The sequence below is a fragment of the Zootermopsis nevadensis genome, unplaced genomic scaffold (assembly GCF_977971745.1).
Source record: "Zootermopsis nevadensis isolate Lab colony 2312 unplaced genomic scaffold, Znev_1.0 Znev_ptg000004l, whole genome shotgun sequence".
In the NCBI taxonomy this organism is placed as follows: domain Eukaryota; kingdom Metazoa; phylum Arthropoda; class Insecta; order Blattodea; family Termopsidae; genus Zootermopsis; species Zootermopsis nevadensis.
In genome coordinates, this window is record NW_028259136.1 from 4,857,553 (window position 1) to 4,880,432 (window position 22,880).

Sequence of the window (22,880 nt, forward strand, 5' to 3'; positions counted from 1 at the left end):
TGTGGAAGTATTTGGTGAAGCAAGGTTGTGGGCGTATGGCAGGAATGGAACACGGACATTTGACCTCTGGCTGATTGCAGGAATGCATACCGCTAAGTTAACTGGCCACTCCACACGCGGAAATGTAGCGAACTTAATTAATGCTGGCGGCCAAGGAAGGAAAGTGACAGGACTAATTAAGGACTGAGAAAAGAAAGCAATATTCATTCGACTTCCGAACACGTTAGCAAAGATTTTTGAGACAACTTTCGTATCGGGGAAATCAGTGAAGCCGAACGGGAGTTATCAATTGAAGAAGAACGACTTCTAAAGCAGTGGAAGAACTTTGTTTAGAGAGACCATGAAAGATTTCTTGGGGGGCCTGCTTTTCCTTTACATATATGTTCCGTATTAATCCTTTACATGCTACGAAAGAATTAACTCTTTAAGAATATCGGTCCTTACTAGATTAACTTTATGCTTGAGAAGGCAGAACCTTTCCTGGTATCTTTCAACGGTTGAAACAAACTGTTCGTTGTATCTCAAGAATAAATTGTGTTCCCTGGAAATGCGCCAAGTTTCCTGTAACGAAACTATCATGGAAAGAGTTAATCACTTTGGACTTCGCTGGTACGGAGTATCTTACATATCTGGGTCTTAAAACTTTAGCACACTATTTAAAACGTAATTTTATTCGTGCAGCTCTTTGGCGTCTATCAGAACGAGTATCTTTTCAGAGATGAATTGGGAATAATAACCATTTAAAAGTTGTCATTGAACTGACAGAACTACGCGAGCAACTCAGATTTATGCAAACTAGCTGCACAACCTCGTTGTGTTATCAAGCAAGTCAGGTGGCCTTTACTTTATGACAGCTGGCGAATATCGTTTTGTGCAATTTGCATTGTGGAAGGCAAATCTTGGGTGAAAATACATGAAAAGAGGCAAGGAGTATGGTTTATGTAAAACGATAATTTGAAACATTTCCACCTGAACAGCAGCTGCATGGGTTCTTTAAAGCGCTCCGGTCAGTGACCTTGGGGACATCTATTGTAGTTCTTTGACCTTGCATCACGAATTCAGTCTTCATTTCCTCCAATCGTGCAGTAAACTGTTATTAAATTCCTTTCAGACAGACTTTAGGATCTCTTGATTCTAAATCGGTCTTCACAGTACAAAAGGAAGATATTCGTGCTTCAAACGAGATTCGAACCCACAGTTTCAATATTCTGGCAGCCAAACACAACGCCGTTTAGGTTGTACACCTTTTATTGTAGTTGGAACAAAGATTAAGGGTGTTTGGGGAAAGTAATTGGATCTAACAGGCAGGAGGTGATAGGTCATTTGTTGGGAGAGGTTCATAACATGCTCTTTATCCAATGTCATTAGCATGAATTGGCTGTCTTCTGGGTTGCTGTGCCCTGCGGTCTAGTGCAGTGGTATTCAACCTTTTTTGTTCGCGTACCCCCAGATATAATTTCTCTTCAACTTTGTACCCCCAAAGTTGCTGGTGCATAATTCAAGTTATACATAGTATATAATCTACATCTAAAATAAATTAAATAAATTACATTACTGATTATTCAGTGTTTATCATAAAATAATATATATATATTTAAATTTCACGTACCCCCTAAAATGTCGTCGCGTACCCCAGTTTGAAAACCACTGATCTAGTGGATGTATATCGACGTCTTGGTGGTCCTTGCTGGTTTCATCATCAGGTCAATGATCTCCGTGATGATGGAGGCAGCAAGTACCTCCGAAACGCCTGAATGTTTGTACCATACTACATGGCGCAGCAACCCAGAAGACCACCGCTTCATATCGCTGCCTTGAGAACCTTAAATCTGTCTTCAAATGTTGGTATAAAGCCAATGAACGTCCATTAATTTTTTTTGAATCTATGAACGTCGATGAACGAGATGAGATTTCAGGATCTCGCGGCGGCAGATACGAAGATGACTTGTCTTCTTGGATGTTCTTAGAAATTTACTGACGTTTCAGAGGTGCTTTCAATCTGTACGAGTCTACACGGCCCATCATCTCAGAAAATAGTCGTATTTAGTGCTAACGTGTTTCCCACGGTTTTATTAAAGCTGTAAATAAGCCCTTTTTGCGCCAAGTACCCCCCAATCTTCTCGTGGTCCGTTCATCTGAAGTCGTGTGTAATTGCGAATCTCAGATCTGTATCATTACAAGCGATTTAAATTTCACTTAGGAGGGGACGGGGGTCTGTATTATCCCTTATTTGAGAGCGCATGGACTATAATTATAATTCAAGCGAGTTGTCTAACTTATGTATTACATTCTCGTTTTAATTTATGAATGACTAGCATATGGCTATTATTTTAAATCTACTTCTCAATTTTAAAAGCGCTTCTTTGAACTTGGGAGGAATAAAGTGGTAACGGAACTGGAGAAAATTACATAACGAGAGAGTTGTATTATCAGTGGAATGAATTGGACAAAAAAAGTATCATAACTGATGTAGCAATAAATGCATGCAGTTGTTTTTTAAGTCTCACGGCGAAAGATCTGTTGGGAGTTCTAGACGTACATGGGAAGATATTTAAAATGAAGTTATAATGCTCGGCAGTGTGAATGTGTGAACTAGATATAGATGGCTTGTAGCGTTACAAAGTTACGGCATTTTAATTTTCTGTTTAGAATGAAAGGCAGTTATTTAAATGAAATGATCTGACCCAGTTATATCTGTGTCATAAAGCTACTGAATAACGTACAAGCAACTGTCACACGACATTAGCAAAATGTTGCGCTGACTCTACTGGAACTAATATACTAACGGTAAGCTCAATCAGACTGAGGCTATCACCTGCAACAGAATCAAGCATCACTCTTGTTATGAAGAAATTTTGCTCTGTACGTATAAGGGCTGTGGAGGTAACCCTACGGTTCCAGCATGAGCGCTCACTTTGGAAAGAACCCCCCCATCCCCTCTACCATAGGTCCAGAGGTCCTTTCTGGATGTTTCGATGAAGACATCACATTGTCATAACCCTCAATCTTAAGTTAGGGGCTTCAGCTCTGTCCCGGCATTTGGTTGTTCTCGGAGTAAAGACAGTTTAATTTGTAAGATTTGAGGTTTTCACAGCGGTGAATATGAAGATTTCTGTCTTCTGGGTTGTTGCGCTGTGTAGTCTGGTCGATGTTAACCAACGTTTCAGAGGTCATACTGCCTCCGTCATCAGAGTATGAAGACTTCTGTCTTCTGGGTTGTTGCGCTGCGTAGTCTGGTCGATGTTTACCAACGTTTCAGAGGTCATACTGCCTCTGTCATCAGAGTATGAAGACTTCTGTCTTCTGGGTTGTTGCGCTGCGTAGTCTGGTCGATGTTTACCAACGTTTCAGAGGTCATACTGCCTCCGTCATCAGAGTATGAAGACTTCTGTCTTCTGGGTTGTTGCGCTGCGTAGTCTGGTCGATGTTTACCAACGTTTCAGAGGTCATACTGCCTCCGTCATCAGAGTATGAAGACTTCTGTCTTCTGGGTTGTTGCGCTGCGTAGTCTGGTCGATGTTTACCAACGTTTCAGAGGTCATACTGCCTCCGTCATCAGAGTATGAAGATTTCTGTCTTCTGGGTTGTTGCGCTGTGTAGTCTGGTCGATGTTTACCAACGTTTCAGAGGTCATACTGCCTCCGTCATCAGAGTATGAAGATTTCTGTCTTCTGGGTTGTTGCGCTGTGTAGTCTGGTCGACGTTACCAACGTTTCAGAGGTCATACTGCTTCCGTCATCAAGGCGATTGAGGATGAAGATTTCTGTCTTCTGGGTTGTTGCGCTGTGCCCTGATGACGGAGGCAGTATTACCTCTGAAACGTTGGTTAGCATCGACCAGACTACACGGCACAACAACCCAGAAGACGGAAATCTCCACAGTTTAATTTGTATGAACTTGTGGTTTCTGGAAGCAGTTTTAAAAGAAATTTAATACGCGAACATGGGACATTTTCCTTTAATGATTCTGCTGTACGCAGTTATGAAAGTAATCAGCCATTTAACTTGATAATTTAAATAATCTTCCTGACATAGTAACTGATTGATCGTATCTAAATATTGACGCGAACAAGGTGGAACTCAGGATCAGATCTTGGAATAGATGACAGCGTGGCTTAATTTTGATCTGCTGGAAAGAATGCTACTTTTTTTCACTCCCAACGAAAGTGACTAAAATCATTGAAAGTGTCAATGATCTTCTCTTGACCAATTATTGTTTATTTGTGCTTACAGGCGAAACGTCTTATGCTTATTGAATCGGAAGAGAACGCTCATCCAAGCGTACTTTCCTGTGCAGTGAATTGACACTATGAGAAATGTAGTGTAACAAGATGTGACAGCAGATTATACAAGCCAAAATAGTCTTGAGTGTATGTAAACACTGGCAGATCTTTCATGATATCTGTGAAGGTATTTATTTAATAACACCAGATTATAAGGAAATCAATCGGAGATGTCTTCTGAGATTTCGACAAGAAGTGTCAGGAGCAACAACAGCAGTTCTTCTGCCGGCGGGAGACTTCAGTCGCTGTTGCCATCGAACCAACACTCGTCAGTACAGTTGTCAGTAAAGTATTCGTCCAGCCTGGAACATGCCTCTCACCAGAAAGAGAATGGCGTGAGGAGATCTGCCACGTCGTCATCTCTGGAGCGACTGACACCTCGTCAGTTCTTGGACAAGTACTCCTTGCCGAGGGTTGTGAGGGTAGTGACTCCCAGTGGCGATGGCGGGGACGGCGAGGCTGATGGGGAGCAGAGGAGGATGCTTTTGGGACCACTAGCAGAACCACTGCTTCTGTTCCGCCAGTACAAGAGCACCAAGGTCCAGGCCAGAAGTCTGCAGACTGCCAAGTTGTGGAAAACCGTCGGTCCTTCTTTAGTCATACCAGACTCCTATCAGGGTGAGTACATCTGTAGGCACTGAACGGGCTGTTTAGCGTTGTTGAAGTTCTGCCAAGGACAGAAAACCCTTCGTTATCGCAGACAGCGTTCCTGTTGTTTCGCAAGTCAGTAGTACACTGACTACTTTTCGTTACTTATTTGTTTTTACGATGAAATCAGTGACAATTTCTGCTCAGTTGTTTAGGAAAGGTAAGAGGTCGAGAGTGGTCACGGCTCTGGAAACGAGATTAAAAATTATTGCTGATTGTGAAGCTGGAAAACGAGAGGTGAATATCGGACGTGAAATGAAGGTTAGAATCCAAACTCCAAATTCCATTTCAAGACGACGGATGATTCACAGATTTTGCACTCTTAACTTTCTTCAGTAGCATTATTAAAATATTAAACATTTTCTTAACATTTAATTCAAAACATATTTTTGTGTATATGATATTAATCTATTTAATGAATTACTGTTAAAACAGTCTCTCTCAAACACCTGCATGGCGTGTAGTGGGACAGCTTTTCTTTAATTTTTAATTATCTGTTATACACTGACGCTAAAGAATACAGGATTTTTCTTTCATATGTACTCGTGAATAATTTTTATTTGAGTGATTAAGTGTTCTTTGTGTTAGAATAGTGTCTAGTAGCGGGCTGGACGACGGGGGTTCGATTCCCGGCAGGGCAGAAATTTTTTCTTAAACACGTCTCTGAGGCCCTCTCATGCTAATTCTTGCATTTTTCCATTAAGACCGCCGACTTGTCTGGAAGACTGCAGGAGGATTAAATAGCTCTTCTAAAGAATTATTCAAGCACGGTAATTTTACATAACATTACATTGTATTCTTTCTATTGAATACATGGCCTATTGGTGAACTGCGCCAACTTTTACTAACATACATACAATAGTACCACATCGAGAAGAGAACAATCAGACATGACTTGGCTACATATTTTATTAGCGTTCAGCAAAGGTTGTGAAACTTTCCAAGCACCAAATAATGATCTCACACGAGTATTACCTCAGACAGTGAGAAGTATCTAAGAAACCCGATGCGTCATTGTTTGCCGATGCCTGCGTTTTTCAACTGAAGTTTCTCTGACCTCGAGGGTCATGGAAGCGTCGTTCTTTAATAGCGCATACAAAGCCTCTCAATGAACGCAAATTTGTACGGTGCCCTGAAAGATAATGCGCTGTTTCTAACCGTTGCTTTTAGTAACAATTAGTGTTATAAACACGAATGAAACACGAAGAACAAGAGAAATTGTGAAGAGTTGGCTTTTGTTATTGATGAAGTTCAGTTGAGCCCCATTCTTCGTTCTTAACGCGTCTGATCTGTGTTTTGATTCGTGGCGCACCCAACTGAGAACATCTGGAGTTATAGTCAATTGTATTTTGGTATGCGCGTTTATCTGTAAGGTACCGGAGACTTTTACCCCGGAGGAAATTTGAAATGATAGAAGACCTTCAATTTTGAAACGATTTATTACAGAATAGAAGAGATAATGAAGTTAATTGCTAAATGCAATTGCACCGTGGAAAATTTAATACATACACATTTTTTAAAAAAAAAGGCACATACACGCGCAGTGACAAACGAAAATAAATATTTGTCGTAGCTGTGTTATAGCTCAGGCGGTTAATCGCCGGCATCTCACTGCAGAGGTTTAGGTTCGCACCCACAGCAGTCCATGTGGGATTTGTGTTCGACAGGGTGGTACTCCGATAGATTTCTTTTTCTCCCGAGTTCTTCGGATTTCCCCTATCAATATTATTTCACCATTTTTTTTTGTTATGCAGTCCGTACAGTCTGTTAAAAGTCTCATGTCCTGGCTTTCTTCCAAACGGCTGGTATGAAAATACAGCGCTACCACGATTTGTTTTGTGCATTAACCGACTAACAGCCAGTTGCTGGTTTCGTTCTGTACAGCCTTTGTAAAAAAAAAACCATTATAAAGAACTTGGTTAGTGCCTGCCAATCCGTCCGTATATATAAACTCGATAATAGCTAGACGGCTTTTGATGACTTGGCAACAAATTGTCGCTGAAACGTTGGTAAACTGCTACCAGACTAGAGGGCGCAACAATCCGGAAGACATCCATCAATATATTCAGCGCCGTGATTTTTCGATTACGGAACACCGACGTCAGTGAGATGTGCAAAGTTGGAAGGAACAACTTTCACTCCGTGAATTCTAGTATAATCGCGGTGATACCCGAGTTCCCGAGGGACCTACTAGGTTTGTGATGGCCGTCGCGAGCCTCTGAGTTTGTGCTGTCCGGTCACTTTTACCCGACCCCTACGCAGAAAACATTCCTGTCCGAGATACATCATTGCGACTTCACAGTTAACTGGTCAATCAACTTGTTGAAAGGTAATGACTTAATAATGAGAATTCAGGCTCTTAACCCTCCCACATTTCTTTCATTCTCTTTCCATTACCAAGGTTATCGCATCGCATTGCATTACATGAATACTGATGTTTTAATGTTTTTCGACTTAATCACAAAGCCGGTTATCCACATGGGAAAAGCAAAGATTAGTACACACCTGTCCGGTTTATGCCAATGTTTCACAGACGTTTTTGACAGCGGTTACCATGAAATATAGTCCTACCGACGCAGTCCCGTGATGAAAAAAGGGCTGGAAGGAGTGAATCTTTCGAAAATTCATTCGGTATCATGTGGGAAATAGGTAGGAGCTTCCCTTCTGCACTGGAAGTGTCAGAATTGATTTGCATCTCTGACAGAGTCATATCTTTGTGAATGGAAGCTCTACCACGCTCGCGTTGTGGTCAGTGACCACAACGCGAGGCGTATGAAACAGCATAGCATTCTTTGCGTGTTTCCCCCCCCACTACATTCAGCCCTAATATCTTATCAGCACTGAACCCACGACTACTGCATTGCATTGTCAAAAATTGTATTGACTAGTCCATCAACAATAGGCGTACAGAGACATAAATTTTCGCTTGTAGGCCTTGTTGTTACGTAATTAACTCCATGGAATAGAGCCCCGCTTGAGAAAGTGATGATCCATTTTAATATTATACTCGAATCTATGTCTTAACTCTTTCTGGTTTCTCGTTCGTTCTGGTTTTTCGACCGATTTATCGCATCTCCTATGCGTCCTAAATGCCCCGTCTATCTCATCCTCCATGACATTCTAATAATATTTTCGGAAGAATGCAAATGATAAAGCTGATTACAGAAAAACCCTCCTCAAATGCGGATTCTATTATGCGCGTGAAGAAATGCGAACGGTAATTTTCCAAACGCTGAAATTTAGTTTATTACATAGATACTTTTGATTTCTATTTACTACTCAAACAAATGACTGTTCAGTCATCTACACGTACCTACTTGTCATAGCCTGCCATTTGCTTACCGATGTTTTAAACGTGCCCTAATGATGGAAGCAGTAATCACCTTTGAAACATCTCCATATTCACCGCCGTGAAAACTTGAAATCTCAGTATCACAAGTTTGATTTTCGTTCTGTATTCACGAGCTCGGAGATTATTGGACACAAAAATGTCCTCCTTACCCTTACGTGTACATAAAACAAGAGACAGTATAATGATCGCGACTTTTTTTTTTTCAAATCCTTCGAAGAAAATAAACAAATGAGCTTATCGTAACTAATAACAAATTAGTAATGAGTAATTTTAGGGGTTTGGTTACAATTGGTCTCGGGTTGGCTGTGGTTCGCGGTCCGCCAGTTTTACCACGCTGACGCAACCGGCTGGTACATCTAGAAAATAACTTAGAAAAAAAAAACGGATGAGACTATTTCGGAAATTGAACTGGGACCGTTCGTGCGAATGCAGCTTAAAGCTTCGAGCTGTGACCCTTCGACCCCCAGCATGCTGAAGGTGACAACAAAGCTTTACCGTTACTGTAATCAGGAGCTGTTCACGGACACCACCGGGTTCAATACCCGGAACTAATCTATTGTTTGATCCACAACTTTACTTCTTATAGCCGCAGTAGCTAAGAAATGCATTCCAGGGACATTTTGAAAAACAAATTTAAAAGACTACATTTTGATACACAGTCACAGATGCATCTATTTTCAGGGGCGTTCACAACCCACTGATCGCCCATGAAACAATTTGACAATGGATTCAGCTCACATGCTTCATTAAATAAATGTGACTTAATTAAAATTCCAAAGTGCGTGTCTGGTGTCACGAATTTGTTTTGGTTTTGTTGGCATTTTCTCCTTAACTAAAAGATTGAGGTTACTGTTCGAAGAATTTAGTCCGTACCGCAAAGAAGACACAACACTTCACTGTTGCAATGATCAGTTGGTTAAGGATGTTTTAGGTGAATTTCGAAAGTCATTGATTTTGTTCGTACTGGTAACATTAATCTAGTTATTATTATTTAGTATTCTGTCTGACGACAGGTCCATATGAACAGGATCCTTCCATCCTTTTCTCGGACTGGGACCTGTTCATATACGTTCTTGGCAGATGATCCAGAAGTGGTTTGCCATTGCCTTCTTCTGTGTGTGTGAATGGAGTAATTGTTGGGATGCCACGGAGAAACCGCGGAAGCCCCCGGAGGAAAACTCCGTGTTGCCTAGACCACGACCTTGCCCAACAGAAGTTATAAATTCGGGCACCGCCGGGAATCGAACCCGAGACCCCAGGATTACAAGGCCAGCGTTCTAATCTAGAGGCTCAAAGAATAATTTAATAAGTTCGTATACATATTTCGTAAGCCCGCAAGGGCTATTAACAATGTTAACAAGCAAAATGACTGTTGAAATTCACCTGGAAATCAAGATTCTTGAATCTGATGTTGGAAATTTAGTCACATATTTCAAATATGTGTAAATAGCGTGTTCTCTTTCCCAGGTTGGTTCTCCCTTCTGACACCGCAAGGACAGTTGGTCGCACAGTGTTACTCCACTGTTCAGCAGCTAATAACATCAAAAATCACGCGATTTCTAACAAAGTTAGAGGTCGCAGCTTACAAACTCAACGACAACAGAGGTAATGACAGCTTGTTTGATATGCTACAAAATTCTAGTTGTGTCAAACGCTTCTGTGGTAAATGATAATAGTTTTTACTTGTGGGAACAAAATATAGTTCGTTATGTAAACATCTTCGGATTGAGAGCTTCATTTGTTTTGCATAATCTTAAACTAAAGTAATCGAGTGTTTTGTCTTATTAATACCAGGAGCAAAATAAGGTTCTTGTCGACACAAAACTTCTTTATAAAGTTTCGTAATAATTGTTCTGTATAATAATTTAATGACTCATTTCTCCTATTTCTTGTACGCGCAAGCTATGTATTCATCCGCAGCCCGCTCCAATTATATAGCACAGTAAAATTAAGCTGACATATTTACATTTTGGTTATATTATTCGAGGTTTCTTTCTTCTTCAGATGTAATCCACGAATCAGTAAGGAAGCGCTTGCAATACACAAAGACCATCATACCAGCTGGACACATTCTGAAACTGCTAGCGGTGTTTGAGGATGTTAGCAGTACCCAGAACAACGGTTTGAGCAACAAAAGATTATCCCTTCCTCTGATTGGACGAAGTCATAGTAACACGAGATACGCTCAGTGTCTTAACCACAAGAATCAGGTGATAAACCTAGTAGCAGTAAATATTCATTGACAGACTAGAGGGATAAAATAGATTAGTTTTTATTACGGCCAAGTAACCAATTACGTGAGATTTGAGGTTCTCACGGCTTGTAAGCAGACAACGCGTTTCATACTGCCATTGTCTTCAGGGCTGAATCTACAGTTTAATAGACAATTGAATAAAAATGTCCTTGGATATTATCCATCGTCTAGTAAATATAAAACGTAAAACGACGTTTCGGAGATGGGACTCTATCTCCGTCTTCAGGTTCCTACACAGTTGGGCCCACTAGATAGAGCTAATCCCTATCTCCGGACAAAGTAAAAAAGTGAAAGTCCCATCTCCGAAACGTCGTTTTACGTTTTATATTTACTAGACGATGGATAATATCCAAGGAAATTTTTATTCAATTGACTCTTCACCATCGTCAAGAAGTTTTAGATTTGCTACAGTTTAATAATTGATTATTTTGTAACTTCTCCGTTGTCCATCCTCTTAGATCTTTCTTGTGTTATGTTCCTATTCACATTCTCTCATGCTTTACAATTGGTTTTCCCGTTTGCTGCCGAGCTGTTAATCTCCACATCTTGGGAGATATGTAATACCGCGTCTTGTTCTTACTGCAGATGGTGTTTGTGCCACTCAGCACCACGGGGCAGTTTTTCGAGGTGTCCGTGGGTCGCGCTGGTGTCGAAGCCGCGCATGCTCCGTTGTACCTGTTGCCACAACTGCTGCGGGACAACAGACTCCCCGCGAAGGTCCATCTCGTGTCAGGGCCACAACCCGCCCCACTCCCCGTCGGCTTCACAGGTTAGCACATCTTCCTTTGCTTTCTGTTGCAACAACAAATTATGATTTTGCATCTATGATTTCGATATTCCGTTATTTTAAACATATATAATCTGTAGTGCAAAATTATGCATTCAACAGCCTCTTCCAGAGGCCGTGGTGTACATTGTGATTCTTGCTTTAACATTCGGTGGGGCAATGGACTTGAACTCGACCAAAAATGTGACGCATTGGGCTTCATCACGAACGGACGCCATCTTACTGACTCCGAGGTCCACCCCCACCTCATTTCCCCTCCATTTGCTGGGTCTATCAAACATTTGTTTTTAACGTTACAGGTAGTTTATTGTTGGAAGCCTTCCAAGAAGAAGACGTGATCTTGGCGTGCACGCTGCCCCATGATACTATCACAATCTCAAGGACCGGAAGTAACCATTTCGCCAATACCAGTTCAGTGACGTCATCTCAACCGAAATTGCTGGAGATGGATGCTGATTCCCGTTTCTTCCTTTCAAGACCGTTATTCCATCATGAGGTTGAGTCCCGTCTATTCAAATCTCCACTTCTGCAGACAGCATTAGCTTTTTGTCGCGATCGAGGCGACTTTTGGCGGCGCCAGATAAAAGTCACCCATCACATCTTCCCATCGCAAAGAGATGTGGCAGCCGAACCAGCGGGAAAGAAGTCAACGACCCAGCAACAAGCGACTCAAGAAGGCCAAGAAAAAATGAGAAAAACCAAGAACAAGTCACGACGAACGACAAAAAAATCATCATCCTTTACTTATACACCTTCTTCGTCTAGAGCAGCAAATTCAACAACACGCGACCTTTCGGTAGCATCACAATGTAATTATAGGAACGCCATCTCTCAGCAACGAACGGAATTATGTACGCAAGAAACACGTGATGCCGAAAGGGTTCTACATAGTTTTACTGCTTCCTCCATCTGTCGTCACAAAAACGAATCACGACTTCATGAATGCTCGTACAGTGACCGTAACGACCCTGAGGCTAAAAATACGACAGTACCTCAGCTGTACTGTAGCATCCAGAATCGTGATCTTCCTTCTATAGTGGATGATCTTCCGTATAGTCATGTTGCTGATGCTGTAGGGGACATTGATAAGTGCGAGGAAGAGAATATTTATGCCGAGATTTGTGAATGTGATACCAAAGAAAACGGTAGGATAAAGCCGAAGTACTACTATCTGAAGACAAGTTCTGAGCGAGTAAGGGAAGACTATTATTACGTTCAGCTGGAAGGTGGAAGTGATGGAACATTCTCGGGAACATTGTCATCCTCAAATCCTTCCAGCCCCGACGACGACACGAACTATGACACAGTCTGCTAACCTGTACATAAGTTATATTGCTTTAGGCAGAGGAACATGATGTCCTTTCAAGGAGTGCCCAGTTGTCTAAAGAACTGAGATATGTCAGGAAATTTACATGTGAGATATTAAGATGCATTTTGGCAAAAAAAAGAAGTGACAGACTTATGTAGATTCATGCCTGGATCGGTCAGTGATAGTGACTAGGCTAAGAGGTGGACGACCAGGGTTTGAATTCTGACGGGTCAGGATTCTTCTCTTCACCTGCAACATCCAGACCAGCTTCCTGTCCAGTATCTGCTGTGATTTTTTTGGGGGTTAAGTGTCCAGAGCAGCACAACTAAACACCAGTCAGTGTTCTGCGGGATTAACGCACTTAAACAATACCACGCTTCTTTGTGTTTGATTTTCAGACTACCACCTTTTCTTCTGCGAGAGGTAGACATCCTGTGAAACATGTTCATGGCGAGCTTTCATGCCGCCAACCGGTTGGACGCTGGTTTTTCCTTGGCTTGTGCTTATGTCTAAAGCAGTGTTTTGTAAATATCTGCTGTCAGATGAACTTTAATATTAAGGAAACTTCTTCTTCTTCTTCACCCTGAGCTATGTATTGTGTGCGAGTAATTTGTAACATTACAGTAAAAATTAAAAATAAAATGGCAAGCATATAATGTATAGCTGTTTACACAGCCAGAGGAAGGAAGATTAGACTAAGAAAAAATGGTTTGGTACTGAGCTTCCCCTCTTTTATAACTTCTTTACTTCAGTTTCATGTGCCAGTTATTTTTTTTCAGTGAAAACGTCTATCATGGAGTCACAGAAGTTCAAATTGTTGAAAAAGCCTTTTTTTTCCCATGTCCAGTACAGTGTGCATTGGTGGTTAGCAGGATTCACGACCATCAGTACATGAGTTCGACCAGGACCACAACATTTAACGCTCCTGCTGTGACCCCCCTTTTGCGAGATGATGATGAAAGTAGAGTAATTGTTGGGATGACACGGAGAAACCGGGGAAGCCCCCGGAGGAAAACTCCGTGTTGCCTAGACCACGGCCTTGCCCGACACAAGTTATAAATTCGGGCACTGCCGGGAATCGAACCCGGGACCCCAGGATTACAAGCCTAGCATTCTAACCGCTAGACCACCGTGGCAGTGAAAAAGCCTTTAAGTTTAGTTGTGTACCAAGAATCAGAAAAATTACACAGCCTATTCTTTGATTGTTTCACCATTTTTGGTGAGAAAAGGGATTTGTCTTTCTATTTTCAGTGTTTTTGTTCTTAGAAGCAAAATTCCTAGAAGAAAGTGCCACATTTACTTCCCAGAAGACAAGCAGTATACTTCAATCTCGACTTTGCATAATGCATCCAGTATGGTTACGACATCAACCTTCATATAATGTAGGAATAAAAATCGGCTCTTGCATCTCCCATAACAAGATTCATCCCATAAAATCTCACATTACAACCAATCGAATTGCCTTGTTATACTTCTAAAGGACAGACTGCTGCCTTTTTAACATCCAACTATACAGCTACACTATTTTCCTCTTGAACTTAAAGTAGTACCAACTTTTTTGCCCTTTTTTATCACTTTGGTAGACCTCTGTATAGCCGATGTGAAGATTTCAATGATGATGTAGTAGCCAATATAATGACCAGAATGATAGCTCCTCATGTGGCTACTAGAGTATCCTATATAATGAGCAGAAAGATGGCCCACTGTGTAATAACCAGACTTTTAGCTGCCCAAATGGATCGAATAGCAGCCTCTGAAATGACTAGGATGGTAGCCTTCTAAGTCAGTAGAGTAGCCCATATGATTCGTATAGTAACTTAACACAATTACCTGCTTATACAAATGCCTGCGATTGCATCCCTGTCTAGCCATTATAATGTTACGGGATCGACGCCCTTATCTAGCCATTAAAATATTTTGGCACCAAGGTCTGTATCAGGCCATACAGTGTCTAGCTGTTACATACATACATATTTATTACATTCCATGGATCCATAAGTTAGTCAGATGACAATAGGATGTAGAATAAGTCATAATAATACAATACATGTTATAAAAATACAAGTCATACTATTATATAAATGTCACAAATACAAACAAAGTGTTCACCTAAAGTAGAGATAAGTTACAAATAAATCCACCCATTATATACAATAGATAAATTATGACTTACTTGTAAACATTAGAAATTCATCAACAGGGTAAAAGAAGTGTGTAATTAAGTATCTTTTTAATGCTAGTTCAAATTGTGCCTTTTTATTTACAAGACTTGTGAGATTTGATGGTAGACTGTTGAAAATTTTAATCCCTGCATAATATGCAATGGTTTGTGATTGAGGACCCTATCCAACAGTTGGAATATCTTGGAAAGGTCACTAACCATTAAACTGTCCTGGGATCGATGCACATAGCTAGCTATGACAGGTTTCGGATTGAGGCTCCTACATATCCATCAGAATGCTTTGGTATCTGCTGCTTTTGTCCATCATAATGGCCTACCATGGAGGCTTGTATCAAGTCGTAAAATGGTTTCAGATCGAGGCCTCTATATAACCATTATTATGGCCATACCCATTAATCTGGCTTGTCATGCCCGTAATCATAGTTCTGTAGACCACTGTGGTCAGGCCGTAATAATTACTTTATTGCCCCTTTCACATTTCTTGTGTATAGGCGTGGAACAGTACATTTCTTAGTGTTACAGTACGCACTTATGAAACATTCTATATCCGAATAATGTTCATCAGATATCTTAAATTCTAGAACACACCATAAATTAGGTACTAGTAGGGGTCTCTCAGGCCGGGTATGATAATGCGAATCAAAAAATTTCGTGACCGGCCTGGAGCTTCAAAAAGGGCGCTACTGTAGGTTCAAAGATGACGTGCGAACAGTTCAGTTTCTTTTATTCTGCCACCACGGTGATACGCCGCCTTTGAGCGTGTTCATCTGATTAGTTATCTGTGATACCGATCGTGCTCGTGAATATTCGCCTCGCATCGTCTGCTAACTATGGTTGCGCGCCCGCGCCTTCTTTCTGTTATCTTGTTAGGTGCATGAGAAATCGATCGTAGAAACCCAAACGGGAAAGGTATTTCTGTAATGTTATTGTAAGTAAAATATAAGTAAGCAAGTGTCCATTAACATGAAGACATCGAGAGTTTTAGAAAATTCATTGTGTAAGTAATATTTCTAATTATTTTAATATATTGGTTTCATTGAAGTGTTGAGATCCGTCTTCGTGGGGGGTCTTGAATTTATCCCATGATCATTCCACAATGCAGGTGAAGCATTTGTCAAATATATTATTATGAAGATGCAAAAAGTGGAAAGTGATGTGTGTGTTTATTGTTTGAATTCCGATTTAAAACGTGGGTTTTAAAATTATCATGCTTTGATTGTGACTGTACTACCTTGAAACTAGCAATTAGCCGTCTGTCAAATATTTAAGCTGTTGTCAAAAGTCGAAATAATACCATGTGCATGCACCTGTTTTGGGCGTATATTGTAGGAAATAACGGCTGTATGCCATGTTTGAGCAAGATTTTCAAGGTTCCAGGAACTGTAGCTGATACAGTTTCAGTTCTAGTTAAATTGAGGCATATTTTCTAGTATGTTTTCACCCTGTTTCCACATGATGGACAAGTGAAGTGGCAAATGAAAAATTTCTTTATTCTTTTAGTAGTATCAAAATTGTAATATTATTTAAAATATTAGATGTGCTGCAGGATGACTTTCCTAAAAAAGTAAGTATGTTTATAATCATGAATGAAGGCGCAAGACTGACATCATCAGTTTTTGTGTGCATGTGTGTGGAGGGCTACAAGCAGAAATCATATGTCAAACACATGAGGCAACCAGAATACTTGGATGCTTTCAAAATAAATATCTATCAAGGGAGATAAGACAAATTTGTGTCATTATGCCTATAATGACAAATACAGCAGAAACAAATTCATATATTGCAAAAAACAAAACAAATGCTGGAAAAGGTGTAAATGAGCATACTAAGTAAAATGAGGCTTGCCTATGTAGTAAGTAAGTTGAGACATCAGCTATCAATATGGGTACAGGAGATCATAGAGTGGGGAAACAAAAGAATGTATGAGTGACACAATAATGTTTAATACAAGACTTTGAAAGGATTATCGAAAATGATAACTATATAGACTAAGAGTTGTTGAGAATCTAATAGTCACTCCACTAGTCAAGAAATTCACTGTTTTTGTGTGACCCTGATCCTGTGTTCACAAGAACCTGCTTTCTTCCAAGAGCATGTATAATATGCTGGAATTTTATGGTGGGGAGTTGTTTGCCCAAGCTAGAGGACCACTTCCTTGCTGACAGTCCAGGACTGCTTTTTCTATGTATTTACAGTTACTCTCCATAACTGGGGGATATTTAATCTGTGAGATGTCATGCTAATGTGACAGGAGATATGCTTATCAAGAAATAATTAACCTGAAAGTAGAAGTTCTGTAAGGTCACACTTCAGAGAGGAAAAGTTGTTGTTAGCCTAGAAAAGAAGAAATATAAATAAATGCTGTCTTTAAATGTGGATAGTATGGTTTTAATTTTATTGTTGGTATTTAATGTTTATGTTATGCTTTTACAGGATAACTCCAGATGATGGTGTCTTCTGAACTAGAGCAAGTGTTTCCCCATCGTTATTTGCTATTAGAGTTGACTACTCACTGCTGTTCCTTTTGTGTTCATCTGCGATCAAAGTGCATCGAAGGACAAAACTACGGTCAGTTTGACATATTACTAAATAGGTGAATCCTTTCCTAGTTTATTAGTCTGGACAGTCAACCCAAACATCATCATTTGGAAGGCATTCGCTTTGCATTCTGGCCAGGCAGGAATTTTCTATTCTAAGTAGTACAGCCTCCAGGCAGATACCACTGGGATAGTAATTTATAGTAGGTCCTTACACATTTTGTTCCATCCATGTTCCAGATCTCTGGTTTGTACAGGGTCCACCATTTTGTTGTATTAGTGTGATCTAATATTGTTGCTTGCATCTATACATGCTTAGAAATCGTAAATGAGTCCAAATTGGGTTATAGTGTAAGTTAAGATAATTTTATATTATGTTTGTTTTGTGATACAACTGGTAAGCATAAGTTAACGCATGTCCTCCCACAAATTTTACATCATATATGTTTATGCTATTTTTGGAGGTTATTGTTAGTGCACACATTGCATAATGTTGAATGTTGCAGTGGTTGATAAGAGGGAAGTCTTAGTGTATAACCGAGAAGTGAGCAATATGTTTTCTTTCTATAAATTAATTGCACATTGGACATTGACTGATTAACCCTTTAAAGCCCAGTGGTAACTATATATATCATGTCCTTTAATATTAAGTAATTGAATTTTCTTTACAGAGTGTATTTATGTTTTTTGTATGATACTCAGAATGAACAGTGATTAAGCCCTGAAACAGCATTAACTAGTCAATCTTATTAATGGATATATGTGTTTGCTTTAAGGATTGGACTGAATTTTAAATATTATTCAAATGACGTTTAACTTTGAAGGGTTATGTGATATTATTTGGTAATAATGTAAGTTAGCAATGCTGACATTGCATTTTGCTGAGATCATATGTTTTCTGTGTCTTCGTTTATTTTTTAATTCCTTAATTCTCCTAGATGTGGTGAATAGTACATGTAGCAGAAACCCATACTATTTATTATATGGAGTAGGGCATTTATATTTTTGTAGCAAGCCTGGCCATATTGTTTTTGTTTTGTAATGTAAGGTCACAGTCTTAATCACATCCTGCTAATGTAATTAATACAGAAGGGGATGTTTAGTGTGTGATGGTTTATTGTTGTGTAACATGTCACAAGCGTCATGTATCATATTATCAGAAGGCAATTTGTTTCATTCAGTAAAACTTAACATTTCACTAGCTGTGACTGTCTGTATGGTCACTGCGCTCAAATATACTTAGAGGATCAGTATCTTATTGTATAATAAAGACTTTTCATCACTTATAAACCATAGAGTGGAAGAGTACATTGATTTAAGATGAAAGTGAAGGAAAATTTGGATACACCAAGCAAATGGGTAATAGTAGCCCTATATAACGAGATACTTGGTGATCTGTACAGCTGCCCAAGATAAGTCAAAGAGGGTATGATGTGCTAGAAATGTAGGTAAATTATTATTGTTTTGAAGTGGGAGACAATGTGTCTATGGAACTGCAGCTGCTAACAGGCCCATTGTCCATCCCCCAGATGATACATGAGTGAATGTGGAGCTGCGGTGGAATGATATTGACAGGGGAAAACCGAAGAACTCTGAGAAAAACCTGTCACAGGGTCACTTTGTCGACCACAAATCCCACATGGACTGCCCTGGGCATGAAGCCAGGCCTTCATGGTGAGAAGACCAACCAACTGCCTGAGCTATGGCAATATGTTAACTTCTACAGTAGAGAGTGTTTAATTACATTCTTTTAAGAGAACTTGGCTGTGTGGGGTTAAGGTACAAGGCTCCTATTTCCGATGATTTACAGCTTTTCAATATTTTAAAATCAGTTTCAGCCTTGTAAGAACTATATTCAAATATTAAAGGCTCAGCTGTATGTATGCCTAGAATTGTTAACTCCGGGGACACAGTAATAGCTTACAGAAGTAATTCTATCACATATTCAAAACAGTGTGGGAAGCATATCACCATTTTAATTTTTTACCAAGCCCTAGGTTGGTATCCCTTCTTAAATTTATTTATGCCTGTGTACATTTAATTTGTTCTTACTCTTTATTTCAAACTCATTAATGTTTATTTTTGGGTTGTCTGTTTTTTATAGGGGATAGCAAGGATGTGAAGTAATATACTAAGCTAGTCTTTGATTATAGCAGTGTTGAACCATCACATTATATTATCAGTGAGATAATTAGTTATATTTTTACCTTATCTGTATTAATAAAATGAACAAAAGTTGCAATTGTTTTCTGGAACAGGGCTGATCTCTTGACGCCAAGTGTTCTGCAGCCGCTGACTGGACCAGTATAACAGTCCTGTCAAGTGTGGCTTTGCATCGGGTTGTCCCATCATGGGTAGTGCTTCCTCTAAATTCAAGAAATATCTCCAACATGGAGATGAATTTGCAGCAATGCAGGTATATTTGTTGCAGGAGTTTCATCGTGGATTTTCAGTGTTTTGATGTTTCATGTAAGTCATGCATGTGAATACTGTTTAACCATTTTTTATACAGTTACAATTTTTTATATCCTAATAATCATATCATATTATGAATTCAGTTGTAATCAAAGCTACAGTTTTAAAAACAAGTGAGATGCAGATTGCAACACATCATTTTCTAACTACTTTCATATCTGAAATGTATAACATTCGTTAGAAAATTGTGATAGTTTATTCTCATCTTTTTTTCTGCTGTTTTTATTAAACATTAAAAATATTTGCCAGCACCCCTTTGTGCTAATATCTGTTAAAATGCTTTAACATGTTGGATATTTACACCTGCTTTATTGAGGGTTAACTGCCTTCTAAAATATGAAATTGAAATTACAGGTCTGCATGTATGTTTACTTACAACTTGAGAAGGGATACACTGAGTTGTCCCAAACATGACGTGCTTATGCTTTGAAAGCAGGAAGGTATTTTAGAAAGGTCAAAACACCAAAAAGTTTCCTTGATTCTGAGCATAAATATGATTATTTCTGTAATTAAAAATCGTTTATTATTTGATCTTTGTATAATGAATATGCAATGTGTTTTCTTTGAGGTAGGGACTGAATATTTAAATGTCATTAAAATGAGAATCTGCTTCAAATGGTTTATAGTTTAATTTACTCTTGTCATACAGATTGATACATTTAAAGGAAAGTAGATGTTATAAGTTCTTCCTAGACCTTGTTACAACATAAAGATTATGAATTTCTTTGTAGGTATTCCAAAGTTCTCCAGAACTGCGGAAGAACTTGGATCCTAATCTCAGTTATGGAGATAGCCATCATCATAATACAGCACTGCATTATGCTGCTAGACATGGCATGAAACATCTTCTTAGGTAACTAAGCTACCCCAATTCTTACATTAATGTAGTACAGTCGTATTTTATTGAGGCTTAAAGTTGAGTGAAGAAATTCAGGGTTTTTCTGACTAGTTAACGTTTGATAATGCATTAGACTTACAGTTCCATATGCCGACTTGGCACTTGGTTGGTCTTTGAATAAGAGTGATGTAGTTTTAGTTCCATATGCAGGATTTAATTTGTAACAGTTGGAAAGGAAGAGACTTAAGCCAATAAATGTTAACCCTTACAGTATTATGATGTAACAGAACATCTGATTGAACAGAGCTATTATTTAAATAAGTTACAGCTTGATAGAAGGAAATAGAAAGACAACAGTGTGCAAAATGCAAGCCATGTTGGTTGCTATGGTATATGATAATGTAATATGCATTCAGTATTACTAGTACCAAGTTGTGTTTATTGACATTGACATGGGTTATGTTAAAGATGCCTAGATTGACTACGCAGTGCACACAAATTTACTATTCTGTACATCTTATATTATGAGGATGCAGGGTCAAGGTTAAAATTTCCTCCTATTTGTGGTCCTAAATGTTTTTTTTTTTTAAATATATATCAGACAGTGTAGGTTTTTGCAGAATCCAAAGTGAAAGAATTAACATTATAAAGTAACCTGAAGATTTCTGTCTTCTGGGTTGTTGCGCTGTGAAGTCTGGTCGATGTTAACCAACGGAGGCAGTATGACCTCTGAAATGTCGGTAAACATCGACCAGACTTCACAACGCAACAACCCAGAAGATAGAAATCTTCATACTCATGCTGTGAAAACATTAAATCTTACATAAAGTAACCTGCTAATCCATAATGATATTTTAGTATATAGTTCAGTTCAGTTTGTCCAGCCATATTGCTAAGTGACGAAGCTTGGGTTTAGGTGGTCATGCTTTTATATATTGCACCAGGACATTTTTGAATGACCTGGGTGGTAATCCAAACAAGAAGAATGCTTGCAATGAAACATCGCTGCACGCAGCATGCCAGTTGAGTCAGCAGAAGTCTTTCTCAGCTCAGGAGCGACGTGCAGCGTGTGTGGCACTTCTGCTGCAGTGGAGGGGGGTTCCCCTTAACAGTGGGGGGCGGGAACGTGTCGACCTTCAGGCTCAGGACCAGGTAAGCCTTGAAAATTGCGAGGGGCAATGATTGTTTGTGGTGTGTGCTTGGTATTATGTTAAAGCAAAGCAGTGTTCAAAAACTTTCTTATTTTATTTTTAAAAACTGTGGTTTTTATGTCGCACTTCAGCTAATGTTTTATTTTCAATGTATTGATGACAACATAATATTTTTTTATAGTTACATTTGAATGTTTGGTCACATGATTTGTATATATGTGTATAGGATTGATGCTTCTTTTTATATATTGGTTGTAGTGTTGTCTGGATGTGTAATTTGCTTTAGAAAAATGATTCTTTTGCTTGCATGAGTTGCTGTTCTTTTGTATTTGTAATTAAGAAATTTTTATTGAAATCAGTGGAAAGCAGAAGAATCAGACCACTTGAGAAGGTAAGAACATGACGATAAAGGACAATGATATGTTTTTATTTACATTATGGCTTTTATCAATGTGGTATTTAGTTCATCCTGTATATTAGTAGTGTGTGTTCATGATGTTTTGCCCTGGCTGTAAATGCTCGGATTTGCGATTTCTTAATTTTATATAATGTTAACCTTTGTAGCTAATTTTCTTTTATATTTGGAATGGATAATTAATTTTGTATCACATTTATGATAGACAAGGAATTTAGAGCCAAGAGAATTTTACCTATATTTTTTAATTTACAAATTGCAAATGATCAATAATTATTTCACACGGGCATGAATAATGATTAAGGTTGTTAAAAATGCTCTTTTTTTTAAAATTTCCTTATTTCCTTATTGGAAGAATATTCTGACACCAAACAGACTACATTGCATTGTAGCCACGAAATATGATGGGATGATAATTTAGCCCTCTTCAGGCTTAGAAATTTTATTATTTCTCCAGTATGGGTTAGAATGGAAAGAATGTACACATAGCATTCATGAAAAATTAATTTATGCCATTGTGTAAGTATGGACTGAGCAAAAATGAAATACATTTAATGATTGATTTTTAAGTTGAAATATGATTAGATGTAAGTGGATAAAATGCATTTATCATTTTGAGATTGAAATGTCTAAGAATTCACAGTTTAAAG

At 39.0% G+C, this 22,880-nt stretch overlaps 2 protein-coding genes across 6 annotated transcripts in view; both read left to right on the forward strand.

The window, feature by feature from the left end:
• B4 (imaginal disc development protein B4) overlaps positions 1–13,292 on the forward strand; it is a 38,270-nt gene extending 24,978 nt beyond the window's left edge. The window contains exons 2-6 of the mRNA XM_022062625.2: positions 4,233–4,900; positions 9,750–9,887; positions 10,287–10,492; positions 11,122–11,305; positions 11,623–13,292. Coding sequence (XP_021918317.1) covers positions 4,453–4,900; positions 9,750–9,887; positions 10,287–10,492; positions 11,122–11,305; positions 11,623–12,638 — 1,992 coding nt within the window. The 5' untranslated portion in view covers positions 4,233–4,452 and the 3' untranslated portion in view covers positions 12,639–13,292. The remainder of the gene's footprint in view (positions 1–4,232; positions 4,901–9,749; positions 9,888–10,286; positions 10,493–11,121; positions 11,306–11,622) is intronic.
• Positions 13,293–15,616: 2,324 nt separating this feature from the next.
• Positions 15,617–22,880, forward strand: part of LOC110829162 (uncharacterized) — a 35,064-nt gene continuing 27,800 nt past the window's right edge. For 3 of the 5 annotated variants that reach the window (XR_015533660.1, XM_022062609.2, XM_087342931.1), the window contains exons 1-6: positions 15,617–15,811; positions 17,248–17,382; positions 18,881–19,025; positions 19,610–19,767; positions 20,558–20,679; positions 21,609–21,816. Coding sequence is in view for 4 of the 5 variants with exons in the window: in XM_022062609.2 (XP_021918301.2) it covers positions 19,702–19,767; positions 20,558–20,679; positions 21,609–21,816 (396 nt within the window). In the remaining variant the exon portion in view is untranslated. Of the gene's footprint in view, positions 15,812–17,247; positions 17,383–18,880; positions 19,026–19,609; positions 19,821–20,557; positions 20,680–21,608; positions 21,817–22,880 lie in introns of those variants that run through there. The other 2 variants (XM_087342930.1, XM_087342932.1) reach the window with 2 other exon arrangements.